This window comes from Hydra vulgaris, chromosome 11 (assembly GCF_038396675.1).
Source record: "Hydra vulgaris chromosome 11, alternate assembly HydraT2T_AEP".
Classification (NCBI taxonomy): domain Eukaryota; kingdom Metazoa; phylum Cnidaria; class Hydrozoa; order Anthoathecata; family Hydridae; genus Hydra; species Hydra vulgaris.
The window spans coordinates 45,580,600-45,598,568 of NC_088930.1; the positions used below are offsets into that span (position 1 = coordinate 45,580,600).

Below are 17,969 nucleotides of genomic sequence, written 5' to 3' on the forward strand. Positions count from 1 at the left end.
TGTCTTCTTCATGCTCCGACAAGGTTTTATATATTGTATTATGTTTTTACTTTTTTTATTTATAATTTGAACAAACAATATATGAATAAATTTAAAAAGATCGTTTAGCACGCATGCAAATTGTATGCTGTTCGCCTTGATTGCCTAAAAACCCAATTTTGCCAAATTTTTACAAATTGCGCAAAGTGTTAATGCAATATTTGCTTCAAGAAATTATTTTAAAAGTGTATTGAAATAACTTGTTATTTTGTTATTGATCCTAAAATAAAAATAAATACTGAAACGAAAAGCTAATTAAACGCTGTACTTAGCACTGCTTCTGTGTGTCTACCATGTTTTTTTTTTCATGCAAAAGAGAAAAATAATTTAAATAAGATATGCAGGTTACAAGTAATCAAAATGTGGCGCTTCAAAAATTTATTCAAAACTGTATTTGAGCCAAGTTAACTATGTTACGAAAATATTTCATTTGAAAAATGAAATGCTTCACTGAAAAACCCATATTTTTATCGGGTTTTGTCTCACATGCCCATAAATTTTTAAAATAATGTCTAACATTTCGCAGCGTATCAACTTAAATTGAACTGGGAGTTAAATAAAATGGCAAATCGACTGTAGCAACTGTAGCAAAAGTCAATTTGTCATATTTTGAAACAACTCTATACATACCCCTGATAATTTTTTATATATTAACCCTATTTAGCTCCAATTTTTTTATTAACAAGGAAGTCTTACGTAGTGACTAAAAGTCATCAAGCGAGAACCTGTAGCAAAAAAAAAAATTGTGTAGCAAAGATAGAAACTCTGTAATATATCCAGTCTCCGTTAATAAAACTTTTTTTCATAAAGTGGGTAACAAACATTAAATATAATTATAAAGACTAAATTAAATAGCACCGTCTGTTGGTTTATTTATTTAGCCTATTATGAAAATGGTGAAATTTGTTTATGTTTATGAAAAATGGTGAAATGTGTTTATTGCTGTTCTACGAGCTATTTATGATTGAAGAAGTCAAATGATTTGTATGGCAAACCTTACGGCAAACGATTTAAAAAAGTTTTAAAAAATTTATAGATTTCCCGGAGACAAAGAGAAGAAAACACGTTGGATAGAACTTTAACCTAATACGTCTAACAACACTTTATTATATGATCTGATTGACATCAAAACTTTAAAAAGATCAAACTAAAATGCACAATTTTCCTCTCAGATAGATTTTTAGTTTATTCTAAAATTGCAAGGAACCTTCTACTACTTTTTTTAATTTGGAAATTTCTACTAGGAAATTACTACTATTATTCTCTGTGACAAGGTGTATGTTACAAAGATGTTATTGTATCATGAAGTTGTTGATTTTGAAAAACCAATGATATAAATTCTCTTTCGAAAATGATTATAATATAGATATAAATCACTGTAATAAACATCTTTCCATGTTATTAACGCATTTTTAATCAAGATGGAAAGACTAAATGAATCTTGATCGGAAATGCGTAAATCTTCCAAAGTTAAATGCTCAGCTTTAATTAAAAATTACGATACAGTTTTATTAGACGCTTCCCATAGGAATTGTCTAATAAAACTGTATCTAAGGAACTTTCTACTACTTTTTTTTTTTAACTTCTACTAGGAACTATTGTTCCCTTTGACAAGATGTATGATACAAAATTGTACCAAGAAGTTGCTGCTTTGGGAAAACCATTGATATAAATTCGCTTTCGAAAAGTATTTTAGATGTTATGATAGCTTGTAATACAAGTTATATGTTTGATGGTCCTAAATTTCTTTTGAAAATGATGTGAAAACCTGTAAACAAATATATTTCTAATTTTTATGTGATCAAATTTGTTTAACTTTAAAATCAGTAAGAAAGTCAAATAGCAAAGCAAAGGCAATTAAATGCGATAAAAATCTAACTTTAGCATTTAATGAAAAGCATCGGTTAACTACAGATAGAATTCTTTTGTTGTTTGACTTTTGTCCATGTTATCAAAAACATAAAAAAATAATGGGCTCAAAAAGCAAAACCTTTTTTTTCTGATAATACTTACAATGTTTCTCTTAATCAACCTAAAACCTCTACTATCTCAAGCGTTAACAACACTGGTGATTTTATTAAACTTGCTTTCACATAATGTAAAACTTTTAATCTAAAAAGTGTGGGCATATATTTTAGGTTCAATAATGATCAAAAAGCTTTCTCAGAGATGTAAATGATAAACAAAGAAAGTTTGTTTCGGATATTGGCGATACAGCATTATGCATGAAAAAAAAATCAGAAAATAGGCATAAAATATCAACACACGTCACAAGGCATTTTGCAACTTATACACGTGAAGAAATAATCTAGCTGATTAAAACGCTATTAAGAGAAACACTTTTGTTACAAATATGTTACATAAGGAAATTTTGTTACAGAACTTCTTGAAATTTAAGAAAAGTATCGTTAGACATATTTTTTAAGTCTTCGAAACCAAAGATGTTTACATTAACATGTATTTTGAAATTATGATTTGCTTAACGAATATGAAATTTTGCCAGTATAATGTTTTATTTTTTTAAACTTTGGTCAATATCTAAAATCATTTGAATAGGTGGATTAAGATGTCCTTTTGACAATACTGTTCAATGGCTTTTCTTCAATTTGATTAAATTTATTTGACTTCCATATTCAATACTTTTATGCTCTAATGCATTACTTAATTGAAATTGAGTGTTATCGTCACAATATACTTTCCTATATTTATTTATAAAAAACTGAAAACTTTCTACACCCAAATCAAACAAAGAACTATAATGTTTTAAACAAAGAACGACCATATTAGGTTTGTCTTTTAGGTTGACATTTATTCATTGACACTTTTATTTTTATTATTTGCTAACATTTGTTGATTGTATCGTTGTAAGTTGTAATATGCCTGGAGTTTGCTATTTTAGGATTTTAAAAGCATTCCTTATTTATTTAAAGCAATATATTTTTATTGAAACGTTTATTTGATTATTTTATTTTATTTGATTTGAAACCTGTCATTATTTGACAAAAAGTTTATTGTAATGAAGTAATGAGGTATATTATAAAAAAATATGAAAATTTTTATAAATTGTTTTTATAAATTTATATAAATCGTTGAAGTGTTTATTTTGATTTTCAGATATTTTATAAGGTAAGCCATTAAATAAAGTACGTGTTTTAAAACAAATTTTGATTAAATAAAAAAATTGAATTTTAAATAAATTTAGATTAAATTTTTTTGCAAACCAATACATTTTAACAACCACAAATATTTTGTTAATTTAAATATATAGATAAATTTATATGATAATGTTTTGTGTATTATTTGACATAAATACATTGACTGGCAATAGGAATACCAAGAACTAAATTTAAATGCATCGACTGAGGATAAGGGTTCGTTTAGGCTTTTAGTCATGATAAAAATCATAAAAACACGTAAACTATCATTTCGTTAAAAAGTATTCAGTTTAACTAGATAGTTTTAACGTCACGTAAATCATGTAACGTTCTTCCGCTCTAAACGGACAAAAAAGAAAGCAGTGGTAGGGGACCTCATGTATCACTGCAAGCCACTGTACATACAAGACTGGTGCAAATGGTGTGTGATTCCCTTCCCCCACCCCCTATCAACGAATTTTATTTCATTATGTCTGCAAATTTAGCTCTTTTAAACCAGCAAATCGGCATATGTAGATCATATAGTACAGTCGGCAAACTTGGACTTTTCGTACTGTCGGCAAATGTGAAAAGCGAGGACTTTTTTTTTTTTTTTTTTCTGACCAAAAAATATTTATGGCATTTTTGCTACAGTCAATAAAAATCCTGGATCTGCCCCTGAGTTATCTCTCTACTCTGTAGCTTTACTGGCTTCTAATTTGCTTTTTTTTTTCTACTACGAGTTATATTTGCTCTTCAGTATAAGTTGCTTTTTCAGAATAATCGTTTTAAAATTTATTTGATAGATCGTAAAGGCTTATTAATGGGTGATAGTTGTCAACTAGTAAGCCTATATTTTAAATTGCCTACATTCAGTTTTAGAACTTATAAGTAAAAACTAAACATTAATTTTTTGCCGCGTTGATTGTGCCATTTTTACGAAGATTTTTAAGCGAGAATTTTTTTACTCTGACTACTGCTTTGCACCTGTTCAAACATAAACAATTCAGTTTAATCTATAGGTCAAACTCTCTTGTTTATTACACTACAATTTACCAATAAACAAACTTTAAAACATTTTTTAGTAATAACTGTTATCATGCTATATTGTTAGATTGTTTTGCAAGGAACGAGAGCATAGATACACGCGATAACAAAGTTTTCAAAAGATTAACACATTTTATTATTCTGTTTAAATAAATTTGATGCCGCTAAAAATTACTGTTTATAGACCTTCAGTTTTAACCAAGCAATTTGTTTATATTTTTTTACCCTTTTTTAACAATTTTTATTAAAGATAGCATCCTCACATTTTTTGTAAAAAGGAAGACGCTTAAGGTTGACCAGTTATTGCTGGCGCAAATGCCATTGAATTTTTGGTTGGTCTTAAAAGGCCTTTTTCTCTATCGTTACTAACTAATTTAATTAACTTAGATTTAGTTAATTTATTTCTTAATACGCACAAGTTATTGTATTGTCTGTCGGATTGGTAAGGAGGTGGGTAAAGAGGCTGTGTTGGAGCTTTACAATATTTTCAACCATCAAATAGAAACAACATATTTTACTTCTTTCTGCAAAATTACTTATAATCAAGCACTTATTTGAATTTATGGAATGGTATAAATAAAAACATTTATTTGACAGTTCCGACATATTACACTTTAACGCGTTTTTAACAACGTTAAATCATAAGAAAACAAAACGATACTATACTAGACGATTAGAAGGAAAAAACCAACGCACCACCCCATCGCACCTATAGATAATAACAGCCTCTGAAAACGCTGCTTTTTTCGAATAATCAGGTTTAAAAAGTTGAAAATATACTTCATCATAGTTTTTGAAAGCGCATAGGTATTTTATAAGAAACAAATTTTCAGTTTTGTTTTTTACAATGCTCTGACGCGGAAAGACACTCATTTAAACAATAACTCAAAAAATACAAAGAGAGAAATTAAAATAATTATAATGATATTTACAACGCACCGTCTTTGATTTTCTTTGTTTTTTTTTTAATTTAAAGCTGTTGAAAATTTTTTATGCTATTATAACTATTTATATTTAAATAAGCTATTTACTAAAGGTTCAAAATAGTTTCTGCCGATTCACTATTGCTTGCAATAGTAATGTAGAGTTTTTCAAACTCTTTTGCAATTCAAACCAATGATTATTGAAAGCGTCCCAGACCCATTATCATTACTTATAATTTTAAGAAGCAATTTTACCAATTTTAAGCAGAGAAAAACCAATTCTATAGCCATTAAAGTTATAAATGATTTTAAAAAATTACCAGGTTAGTTACTAGGACTTTATAACATTTTTAGCAGTAGTTTTTACTGAAAAACATCTTAAATTAACTTAAATCTTACTTTGTTTAGGGTGAGGTTTTTAAAGGAAATGCATGCCGCAAACTACTTCAACACGCAGCTAAACACGCAGGTAACACGCAGGTAAACCTTTTGTAGCTGACGTTCTTGTTATAATTAGCTTTGCAACATTATCATTATTAAAAGCAATGGATAATGTTGTCAAATGTTGCTTGAAATGTTCAAAGGAAAAGGAAGGGTTGCTTTGGAAATGAAAATCTTAAAACTTATCTCAGTACATGCAATTTTTAAAGACATTGTTTCAGGGTACAGATTTATTTGAGAATACACGTAAAAATTCATATATTTCTTGAACACATTAAATATATTATGGACTAAGGCTTGCATTCGAACAAGTTTGAGTGTCAATTCATAGAGAATTACAAAAATATTGGTCACGATATCAAATTAATTCTATCACCAATGTGTCATTTGGGGAGTGTTTGATGAAAATTGTTATGAATTTTGTTCTTTTTTTTTTTCTGAACTTCATGCTTTGTTTTCCAATACAATGTCTTTACGTATGAAGATATTGTTGCCTTAGCATATGAACAGCAAAAAACAGTCATAAAAAATAATTCGTTGCTACTGAACAATATTTTTGCGTACGAAAGTACTTCTTTTAGGCTAAATTTACGGTGATCGGATTTAAACTTACATTGCACAACAGCACAGGTTTTAACATTTCGTTTAACGCTTTAACCAACTAAGCTATCCAGCCGAATTTCACCTAATGGACGATTAAGATTGATGAGTGGGAGCTTATTTTGATGCAGAAAGTATAAACTATGTATTAGATTACTCTTATTAAAATAACTAAAGCATAATGAAAAAAAATACTGAATTTTCCAATGAATGTTAAGTGAAAATAAAAGTGGAGTAGCAAAAATGGGCATTGCTTTTGATAAAAAATGTTTAGGAATTCTAGAGACGATCTTAGGTGATAAAGACTTAATACCTATAGTATGTAATATAACTAAATAAGTTATTTATTTAGAAAAAAAACTATGCGCAATATTTCCAGCAAAATTTATTTTGTTTTATAGAAAATACTTGTATATTTGATTTATTTTTACTTTTTTCTTATTGTATAACAATTTTTTCTGCTTTCTTAACTGTTTTTTTCTATAAATTCTTCAAAGGATTATTTAAGAAAACAAACGGAAAAAAAAAAAAGAAAAGAAAAAAAAAAGGATAGAAAGATCTAAATAAATATTACTTAACAATTTATTTTATTTTGTATTATAATATTAAATACTATAATACAAAGTAAAAAGATTTTTTAAAAGTTTTATAAAAAAATATCTTAAAAGTTCTTTAAAAAAATTGATTTCCCACTATTTTTTGTGCATCAACAATTTAAAGCATATTGTTTATTATAAGAAATTCTTTATTAACTTTGTTTTTAGGTAGGAGTGGCAGTTTAGTAAAAATGTTTTGCATTGTCAAACATACCTTTTTCAATATTGATAACAGTACCCCACCCAAAAAGCTGAGCAAATTATACACAACTAATATAAAAGTAAGAAACGAACCATAAGTTCTGTTGATCTAACAAGAAGCCATTCAAAATGAAACTTATTATAGCTACAATCTTAATTAATCTCGTTCAACAATCTTTCGGACATGGTTATCTCCAAAGTCCAGCTGCCAGAAACTCAATGTGGAGATTTGGCTTTAAAACACCAGCAAATTACAACGATAACGAATTATTTTGCGGTGGAGCCACGGTTATGAATATGAACAACGGTGGACGCTGTGGAGTTTGCGGAGATCCTTGGCACGTAAAAGATCAACCACATATGGACGGTGGAAGGTAAGTTAAGAGTAGAAAGTTAGTAACTTTTATTAAAAACATAATTACATAAATTACATAATTACATAATTATATAAATTTACATAATTTATAATTATGTTATTATTTGAGATGTTTTTATATTCATTATTTCATTTAACCGGAGAGAAAAAAGCTCTCAACTAGTAAATCAAAAAAAAATTCTTTTTTCAAATCCATGCTTTATGCAAGCAGAATTCTATTGGGCCTAGAAATTCTTTTTTTGTTATCTTTTGTAGAAGGAAAAATTGCTGTTACGTTTTTAAATTTTTTTTTTATTAATTCAGTGTTCTTATGGGGAAATACAAATTAAATTTTTGTTAACTTAATTAACTTTTTTTGGTCAAATTTTTCCATTTCCTTGTATTGTCATCGAAAATGATTAAGTGTGCAAAATTTGAGCAAAATAGGTTGAGAAAAAAGCTTTCAAAAATTGATTTCAAATTTTGTGGCACACAAACATATATATATAGAAAGTAACCTTATATAAAGCATGGAAAAATGACTTTATTCGTAGGGTGTTTTTTTGCGCAAATTAATTATTAGGGTTGAGGTTAGTTGTCGGTTGTATTGGTTTTTTTTAGAACTTTACTGTTAAATTGTTTGTCCTCCCTCCCTCCCCTAATCCTCCTACGGATCCGAGATTGAAAAAGCAGTTAGATAGTTTTATCTAAATAATTTATTTAAAGAGTTTTTTGGTTTGCATATTAATAATCTTGATTTAAATAAAACATTTTTTCTTTAATTTTTCTTTGATATTTACTATTTATATGATATATATATTTATATTATACTTTTTGTAGAATACATTGTTCTAAGAATATTAATTTTAGGTACGGTAGTCGCATAATTACAAAAACATATACAAAAGGTCAAATTGTTGATCTTGAAATTCTCTTGACAACCAGTCACATGGGTTACTTCGAGATTAGAATAGGAGATTTTTCTTCCACCAGAACTTCAGGAGATTCAATTGGAAAATTAAATGGAGAATTATTGCAGTTAGTAACAGGAGGTACACAGTTTCGAGTGACAGAGCGAGGTAGATTTTTGTACAAGTATCAAGTTCGTCTTCCCTCTAACTTAACATGCGAACGATGTGTTTTACAATGGTGGTATAGAGGAGGCAATAACTGGGGATGTGAAGGTGGAAAATGTGGAATGGGACTTGGACCTCAAGAACACTTTGTTAATTGCGCAGATGTAAAAATTGTTTAATAATATTACAATAAACTTTTTTAGCTTTACTTTGTTATTTTTTATTATATAAATATCTTGCATAATAAAAAAAAGCATAAGTGTAAACCAACATAAGTGCAAACCAGTTGCAAAAACCTAAGTGCAAATTGGCATAATAAGTTTGGCATAAAACTGACAAAACAGACAAAACTGCAAACTAGCTAAACGATTTTAAAGTTGTTATAATAAATGAATACTAAAATAGGTTTTATTCAATGACAGATATTTATTTTAATGAGTAAAAAAAGAATGTGATTGTTAAATAATTTTTTTATAATATTAAACAAAAAACTTTTTAGTGAGCTAATCCTTGAAATTGGAGAGCAAAAGAGCCGAGTTAACAGGCTCATGTTTGTGATCTTTTTTAATAGTTATGATCCTACAATACTTTTTTTGTAAAGAACTCCTTAAAGTAAATAAACCTCTTGTTCTTGCACTCCTGCGCTTTTCTTGAAATTTTCTTCAAAAGACCCAAAACCAATCGGTATTGGCTCTTGTTACTTGATGATCGTGAATCAAAACTTTGTTTACCAAGCTTGCTTTATAGGCTGTATTTTTCTACTAACGTACTTGGAATAGATCAGGATTGAACTCCTTTTTCATAGGTTTGGGTGATATGATATTTTTTTATATTGCATTTGAGATTTACTATTAATTTTTTTTTTCTACACCTGATTTTCCATTGTGACCCTTTAAACACGTAATTATCTACTGTGAACCTTTAAACACGTCATTGTCAACCGTGGCCCTTTAGAAAAACCGCTGTGACCAGTTTAGAAAAAATCTTTTAGGTATTGGTCCTTTAAAATTTACATTTATCAATACCAACATGTTCAACAGAATTAAAGAGATTCAATTTTGCTGAAGACACAAACTTCATTTACTTCCATAAATAAACGTAAAAAACAACATCTTTTTTACAATAGGTTTCATCACTCTTATATTAACAAATTTTGATATCGTAAATTTATTCAAACTTATCCCAGCCTGTAATATTTACTGTTAATGTTACCTGTTTGTAACATCAATATGTGTATTCCTGTATACCGGATCTTCCAACATTTTTTTATTATTCGTCATTCTTATTTCACTGCGGGACAATCTGGAAGTTCATGATTTATCTTCAAGTTGAAGATGGTTTCACTTCTCATCCGTCACTATTATTTTTTTCACTTTTTATCAACTTGAATTGGTCTCTGCGCACTTTAACAGAAAAAGAACTTTCTTCTGCAGCACAGCTTGATATTTTTAATGTCGCCAAAAATAGGTATTTCATTTTTAGAGCAAAAGAAACAACTCTAAACAGCATTTGATTCTTTAAAGTAATTAAGTCATAAGGATTTCTTTTCAGTCTTTTTTTTTTTTTTTTTTGTATCAGTGATAAATGTTAGGGCCAATTATTTCTCATTTCTGAGCCATTTTAACTTTTTTGAATAAAGGTTTGTTACTTTCTTTTAAAAAAGTTTTGATTTTAGAAAGTATAAATTTGACTTTCCTACATTAAGTAGTCTACAAATAGCTGTCGTTAGCGTCGTTACCAACAGTTTTGTAGATAAACTGAGTCCAGGGTCAACAAATTCTTTTACTTGTTAAATTAGTGAGTTTTTCTTATCCACAGATAGCATTTTTTGTCTCTATTGCCATAAAAAAAAGATTTCTAAAAAATGTTATTTGCAAGTTTGTTTTGAAGCAAAATATTATTTTAATTTTATATCAATATCCAATATCCTGAAATTTTTAAACAACTTTTTAAACCTACATCTTGAATAAAATTAAGACAAACAATCTCTTTCTTTTTTTTAAGCTTATTTTGCTGTTTGATAAAAATTACCAAAAAAGAATTTACAATAAGAGAAAACCCCGGCCAAAGAAAGAATAAGACAAATAGTCTTATCACCGAATCCTGTTAAATTGGTGTTTACAAACATTTTTAAAAATTTACATAACTAATAAGTGATAAATAAAACAGTTTAAGTACAAACAAAACTTCAACAATAAAATAAATTTTTGCTAACAATCTTTCAGGGGAATAATTAAAAAAAAAAGACAAAATCATAAAACTAATAAATCTACAAAAATTGCGCTGTTTTATTAAAAATAATGCAATATAAATAAGTATATAGAGCTGATTTATAAATATCAATTAAAATACAAAACAAAAAAGAAAAACAATCAGTAAGAAAAGCTAAAGAAAATGTAACAATTTTAAAGGATTTATATAATTCAAAACCTTTAAGCTTTGGATAAATCAATAAAAACCCCGACTGTATAGCTATCCATTTGATACATGTTTAACCGACTCAATTCAAAAGAAATTATTATACGATTAAAAAGTTTTTAGACGATTGAAGTAATTTATTAAGACCAATTTGTCTGAACATTGACATATTTGTATTAACCTTTTGAAATTAGTCTCTAAATAAATAAAAAAGTTTAATTTAAAGCATGCTCCTCGTAATTTATTCTTTTAAATTCATTCTCAACAAGATTGCGAGTAACCACTTTTTTTGTTGGGAGTTACAAGCAAGCAAAGAATAGTGTTATGATCAAGAAAATAACTGACAGTAAACTTGAAAATTTGTAGGTTGTAAAAGCTATGAAAACATAAAGATGGAAGAGAATTCCAAAGCATTGATGTGCGAGCAAAAAACTAGATGAATAAGTTTTTATAGAGCAAGAAGGGACATATATAGTTAAGGAATACGACTTTTGATGAAAAAGAGTCTAATGTGTTTTGGTTGATCGAGATAATAGCTCGTTTGAGAATCAACTACCATAGCAATTGTAAAAAAAAAAGATGAGACCTTAGAGAAAGAGATGCAACTATAAACTTGGCAGATTTATCAGGTCCAAAAACCTCATTTACAATGCGTTTTTGGACCTTGTTAAGCAAAAATGCGTCATTAGAAGATGCAGCCTAAATATGAAAATGGTGTTCTATACTAAGACGAATAAAAGATTTGTAGAAGTAGAGAACGAAATCAGTAAGAAAAGACGAGAATGATAAAAAGAAGTAGCCGTAATAATTGCAAACTTTACAACTGATTGTATATACATAGCTTCCATGAAAAATCAGTTGTGAATAATATTCTAAGAAGACGTAAAGTAGAGGACTCAGTAAGAGGATTGCCATTTACATAAAAACTGAACTGAAAGAAAAAGAACCTCCAAAAACGCCCTCAGTAACTTTCTGATTGAGAAACGTTTTTGAAAAAAATTTGCTTTACCTTAAATAGAATTATAATTTGTAATTTGATTTCAAACTTCACCAGCGCATATTTAAGCGCTAAAAATGGAACCAAAGTTTTACAGTTTTAGAATAATGATCAAGTAAAAAAATAAGATGCCGTACTTCATTTGTTTTCAACAGTTTCTGTTTCATGCTAATCTACTGAAAAGTGGTTTAAAAAAAAAAGCCTGTAAAGATGACTTCAACTGACCAGAAAGTAAAGATGACTTCAACTGACCAGAAATTAAACCTTTACATTGAAAAAGCGCTAAAATGCAGATCCAAATAAACTTTTTCCCTTTTTTTAATTTTTACTTTAAGTTTTAAAGTATATGTTGTCTAAATGTTAGCCTTGTCTGGTCTTAAAAACTCAACATTTAAATCTTGAGAGTTTTCCATGAAAGGACATCATTCAAAGATCCGCTCCAGATATGGCAACAGTATTCCATAAAAGGGCGGATTAGGGATTTATAGAGATAAAGAATAAAATCTAGAGTAAAAAAGTAGCTTGCACGATAAAGAGATGCAACCTTAGAAGATTCTAATTTTGCAGTCAATTTGATATATGGTTTTCTAAGAAAGATTGAAAGTAAGAGTTAATCTTAAAATACGAAATGTAAATAACTCGTTAAGTACTTTACCGTTCATGAATATAGGAAGGTCTAGACTTTTGAGATATTGATAAACTGAAAATAAAAAAGAGTTAATCTGAATTTAAGTTCTCTAGTCACTAAGAACCCCATGCTTTAGCAGAAATAAGATCCTTTTCAAGCTCAAATGCAATCAGAAAGTGTTGGTTTCTTATCAAGACAAGAATAAATCGTAGTATCGTCAGCGAACAATGCCACCTTAGATGTAAGAATTTCTGGAAGATTGTTAATGTAAATTTAAAAAAGTGTAGGGTCAAGAATAGGACCTTGATAAACCCCTGAAGTTACAGGATATGAAGAAGAGTGCTTTCCATCAAAGACAACTTTTATACTACGATTGGTAAGGAAGGATTCAATATCTTGAATCCTTCCAGGCAACATCTTTAGATATCAATATCTAAAGATGTTGCCTGATACACCGTAGAAAAAAGCTTATGTAGAAGATCAGCACGCAAAACATTATTAAAGACTTTAGAAATATAAAGAGCGATAGCCCTAATCTCTCCACATATATCTAATGCACAATAATATCTATTGGTTATTACCGTTAACAAACCAGCAGCAGAACAAGGAAATTGAAATTCATATTGATGATCAGATAGTAAGTTATTACATTCAAGATAAGAGATTAAGTTTTATCTCTTATCTTGAATGTAATAACTTACTCTATGCTAAATGTAAAGCTCTTAAAAAAGAGTTTTACATTTAGCATAATGCTAAATGTAGAACTCTTTTTACTGGCAAAAAAAATCCCAACTTTATACAATTAATTGTGCAATATAAACTTTTCATACATTACAAGTTTATTTTGCACAATTAAATAATAAAGCACACAACCGAAACAAAGAGAAAATGAATCGCAATTCAACGTCATTATCTCCGTCATTATCTCTACTTGCTAACATAACAAGTTTGAGAGCTTTTTTAAAGCCATGATGAATAAAAAATTGCTGTAAACAAACTTCCTTTCTGTGCCTCATTTTTTCCCTTTTCCTTTATTATTATAACAACATGTTTTTGTCATTTCCAATGTAATGAGGTAAAGTCCGTCTGCCGTAAAATGTGTCTTATAACAAGCGCCAGATTGGTGGGATTATAACTAGTTAAAGTAGAAAAACAAACAAAAAAGAAAATTAGACATAAAAACCAAAAATCAAAAAACAAAAATTTTAAAAATTAGCTATGTTAATTCTTTATATCAGCAACTAAGTTAAGATTCTCGCTAATTTTAAAAATATTTCTAATCTCATTTCTGTGTTTGTCTAGCGAGTTTTGTACTTCGATTATTAGGAGTTCGTTTTTTAATATACATTTTATCTTATGATATATATTTTTAAGAATTTGACATTATTAAAAAATGAGACTGTATTTTAGGAAGTATAAGTTTCTAATCTCTTTAAAACAAACCGTTTGAAAGTTTTGTGCAAACTTTTTAACAAAATTTTTATTATAAGCTTAAAACATGTATGTTTTGAATTTAGGTCAAAGTAGTACCCAGCAAGCGCTCCAAAATTGATCACTCTATCCCTTGTAAATATACAATTGAATACGAGGCTATCAAACAAAAATAAACTTGTCAGAAGTATAAGCTAAACATCAAACAGCAAGATGGTAGAGCAAAAGATAGTAGAGCAAAAGATGACAGAGCAAAAGATGGTAGAGCCAAACTTTTGCAAAAAATGAATTTTTTAAGAGCAGCTCAACACTTGATTGATTTCTTCACCTGCAATAACTTAAAAATCACCGATGAAAAAGTAGATGTTGTTACAGCTCGGGTTGTTAGTAACTGGAATGATTTATCAAGTCTTGTGAATCATGTTATTCAATCTCGCAAAATTTCTAGTTTGTTAAAAATTTAACAAAACCACCAGTATCACTTTAAGCAAAGGTTTTCTAAAGTTCTGTCTAAGCATTATCAATACTGGATTAAAGAATGAAACCAGTAGTTTATACATTAAGAAATATTGGTTTGTTCCCGTTATACATAAACCAATTCAAACCACGCTTTAAATAGCAAATCACTACTTTGGTCAATAAAATGAAAATGGTACATGTACAATAGTACTTGTTTTAAATGTGCCAATAAAATAATTATAATAATTATTGTTGGTATTACATAATAGAGCTATTATGTAACAATTATTTTAAAAATATTGACCAAAACATCACATTAATTGGTAACTTATTGAGGTATAAGTAGCAAAAAACTAACAAAATTTAAATAAAACTGCCATAAATTCATAACAGGTAACAAACCAGACTGAAATTTTATCCAGATTTTGGTGTGCCCTGAGGCTGCAATTGCACCGCTTTTTATCAAATTTTATTGAGTGGTTTGTATTTATAAAAAAGGTCCTTAAAACTATTTTGGGGCCCCTTAGTCTAGGCTACCCCTTAAACCCCCCCCCCCCCCTCCTAGCTCAATATAATTTTTTATCCTACGGGCCTGAAGATTATTTATACACTACTCCTAGCAGAGAATCTAAAACAATTAGGCTATTGTGAATTTAAGGTTTCGAAATTTATTATGCTATTTTCTTTTAAATTTATATTACTACTGTTGCCTTCATTTCTCTTGATGTAATTAGATTAGTAAGTATATACTATAGTGAGTAGCAACCAGACAATCTCTAATGGCCTCATTATAAAAGGACAAAAATAGACTTCGACAAAGCACTAATTGCAACAATTTTAATTACAACTATCAAAAATGAATTGTCTATAAAAAATGTTTGTCTTTCTAGACAATCATTTTAAAAACGGACACTAAATGAACAATCTCGATTTTTTAATGAGGTATAGAAGATCTATTTAATATATAATTTGGACTTATAACGAGTAATCAAATTTTCACTGCAGCATCGTTTCAAAAACTGAAAACGAGCACAAAATTAAAAATGCAATTTTTCTAACAGAAGTTCATTTTTTAATTTTTTGTCCAGCGTGTGCTGTTGATTAAAAAGTTAATGTCTATTTAAAAACCTCAAAATGGACTATTTTGTGCTCAATTGAAGTTCATTAATTACTCAGTTCAGTTGTTTTTCAATTCTCAGTGAATGTGCGTGAAAATTTATTTTTAAAATGCCCTCTCCAGTTTGGGATTACTTCAAAAAAGTTGAAGGTAAGTTTATCATTTAAAAAATTTTCCTTAGTCACTAAAATCTTTATCACCTTCAATAAAATTATTTTAAAAATATGTGATCAAGGAGTTGTCGTTTATAAGATGTAGATTAGTAAGTAGAAGATTCCAATAGGTGTTAAAATTTATTTAGGTTTGTGAATAAAACAATAGTGAAAAAGAAAAATGTTTTTTACTTTCATTTTATTGATGAATCTGACTATGATTGGATCTAAATTTTGGAAAATCAACTATTTGTGTAAACATTATTGTCATATTCCGTTTTTTTTATTTTTAAATTTGTCACCATAAAAGTCATTTTTACCATGAAATAAAATTCAAATATAATGTATCGTATATTTTCTTTTTTGTTTCTAAGGGATTTTTTGGGTAATTTAGATTTTATTGGCAAAAATCAATATTTCTGGTTTTATGAAATCAAGTAAATTTAGACAAAATCATAGACACCAAATAGACAAAAAATTATGCTTTGTAGACTTATGAAGTGAAAATTATTTTTTAACTGAGCAATCTTAGGACACCATCAAAAATTTGATAGACACAACAAGGACAAAAAATTAAACCTTTGTGTCCATTACAACATACAGAATTGTCTATGTCTGTGTTGTAAGTCTATCCATAGACTAGTCTGGTTACTAATAGTGAAACTAGTAAAACTTTAATTTTCTAAACAGTGACATGATAAATACAATAAGCTTTATCAATTACTGAAGTTACATCTCATACATATTAAACCATTCAGCTGGTAACAGCGCCCCCCGCCCGTCTTAAAAAGACGGGCAGAACGATCATCTATATCTCTTACAAATCTCACGATCTCTAAGAGTTTAGCATCACGCTCAGGCTCTGTTACTTCAACTCATCATCATGGTTTGGTGGGTTGTCTTTGTAGAATTACAATGACAGGACGCATACTATAAAAATGATCCTAGTTAGTACGGTCTTAAGTTCGAAATGGCAGATAAAAAGTTTCGGAAATTTTCAATTGCGTTTTAATTGTGGGTTAATAATAATAAAGTTTATGCCTATGCCTTCTATTCATAAGATTACAAAGTATGTTAATTTTTCAGAAATTTTCTTCTCAAAATACCTGATAACGAAAAGGTTTGCCTGATATTTAACTGACTAAAGTCACTGAAAGGTTTTGAAGGTTAAGAAATAGTAACACAAACAAGTAAAATTAAAAACGAATTTCGAAAACCCAATGCTTTTATATGATATTAAAACATAAACTTTGCAATCAATTTTTTCTGATAATACTATTTTATTTTACTAACATTTGGCTGTATGCGTGTGTAAAAAAACAAAAAAATATCTGGAAGAGGTGGATCTCGAACCACAGACATTCTGCTTACGAAGTCAACGCCTTACGTAGCTCTTTGCGTGATTGGACATTTGTAACTGTCGTTGCGTTACATCTATATGCGTTACATTTATAACTGTCGTTGTCGTTACATCTATGTTTACTATGTTTACATTACTATGTTTTTTGTTTCTATGATCTATATAAGCTAACTTGACAATTTGTTCAATTGGTAATATTATAGAGTGTTTTCAACTTAACGATTTTCAGTAACATTTTTTAATCTTCTAATCTTACATATACTCTAAGAAAGTTTTAATAAAATTTTATTTACAAATGGCAAGGAAACGTTATACAACTGAGTATTGGAAGTATTGAAGGCATTGGATAAAACAAGTACTAAAAGCGACAGTGAATACACTATTAGTGAATCTGAGACTGAAGTCTCAGAGATACCAGAATCAACGCAAGATATACAAGTAAATGAAATTGGTGATAATGGAACTGCTTTGAAAATAGGATGGACAAAAGTAATGCAAAATACTCCAGTATTTGAAGCAACGCCATTCACAGTAGCAAATGTAGCATTCAATAAACTTAACGCATGACCTAGATTATTTCAAGTTATTTTTAACTAATGAGTTACTTGCAGATATTGTAACCGAAACTAATCGTTATGCTAAGTCGAAAATTGAAAATAACGATTTGGAAACTTATTCTATTTGACATATATGGAAAGATATGACAATTGAAGAAATTCATGCTTACTAATCGTTATGCTAAGTCGAAAATTAAAAATAATGATTTGGAAACTCATTCTATTTGACATATATGGAAAGATGTGACACTTGAAAAAACTCATGCTTACTTTGGTACTATTTTGAATATGGCTTTGAATGAAAAATCAATTATAAAACATTATTTTTCTTGTGATTGGCTAAACTATATACCATTTTTTCAGCAGTTTTCTCTAGTACTCGGTTTCTTCAGATACATTGGATGCTGCGCGTATCCCCACCATCAAATCCATCTAATG

General features: G+C 28.6%; 1 protein-coding gene and 1 non-coding gene across 2 annotated transcripts; one reads left to right on the forward strand and one right to left on the reverse strand.

Moving 5' to 3' along the window:
* Nucleotides 1-4,237: 4,237 nt before the first annotated feature.
* On the forward strand, nt 4,238-8,620 carry LOC100198884 (uncharacterized). The gene is made up of 3 exons (XM_065808969.1): nt 4,238-5,623; nt 6,949-7,355; nt 8,207-8,620. Exons 2-3 carry the CDS (start codon nt 7,111-7,113, stop codon nt 8,589-8,591), a joined length of 630 nt encoding a protein of 209 aa, XP_065665041.1. The 5' UTR covers nt 4,238-5,623; nt 6,949-7,110; the 3' UTR covers nt 8,592-8,620.
* A 7,743-nt stretch (nt 8,621-16,363) lies between these two features.
* LOC136087660 (small nucleolar RNA U3) lies at nt 16,364-16,575 on the reverse strand. The gene has a single exon (XR_010641972.1). It is a non-coding gene; the product is annotated as a small nucleolar RNA U3 (small nucleolar RNA).
* Nucleotides 16,576-17,969: the final 1,394 nt, after the last annotated feature.

What these genes read in the sequence shown, in the direction of transcription:
- LOC100198884 (XM_065808969.1), top strand. Translation starts at nt 7,111, where the DNA reads ATGAAACTTATTATAGCTACAATCTTAATTAATCTCGTTCAACAATCT. An exon ending in CCACATATGGACGGTGGAAG is followed by an intron (nt 7,356 to 8,206) that starts GTAAGTTAAGAG and finishes TATTAATTTTAG; the next exon opens with GTACGGTAGTCGCATAATTA.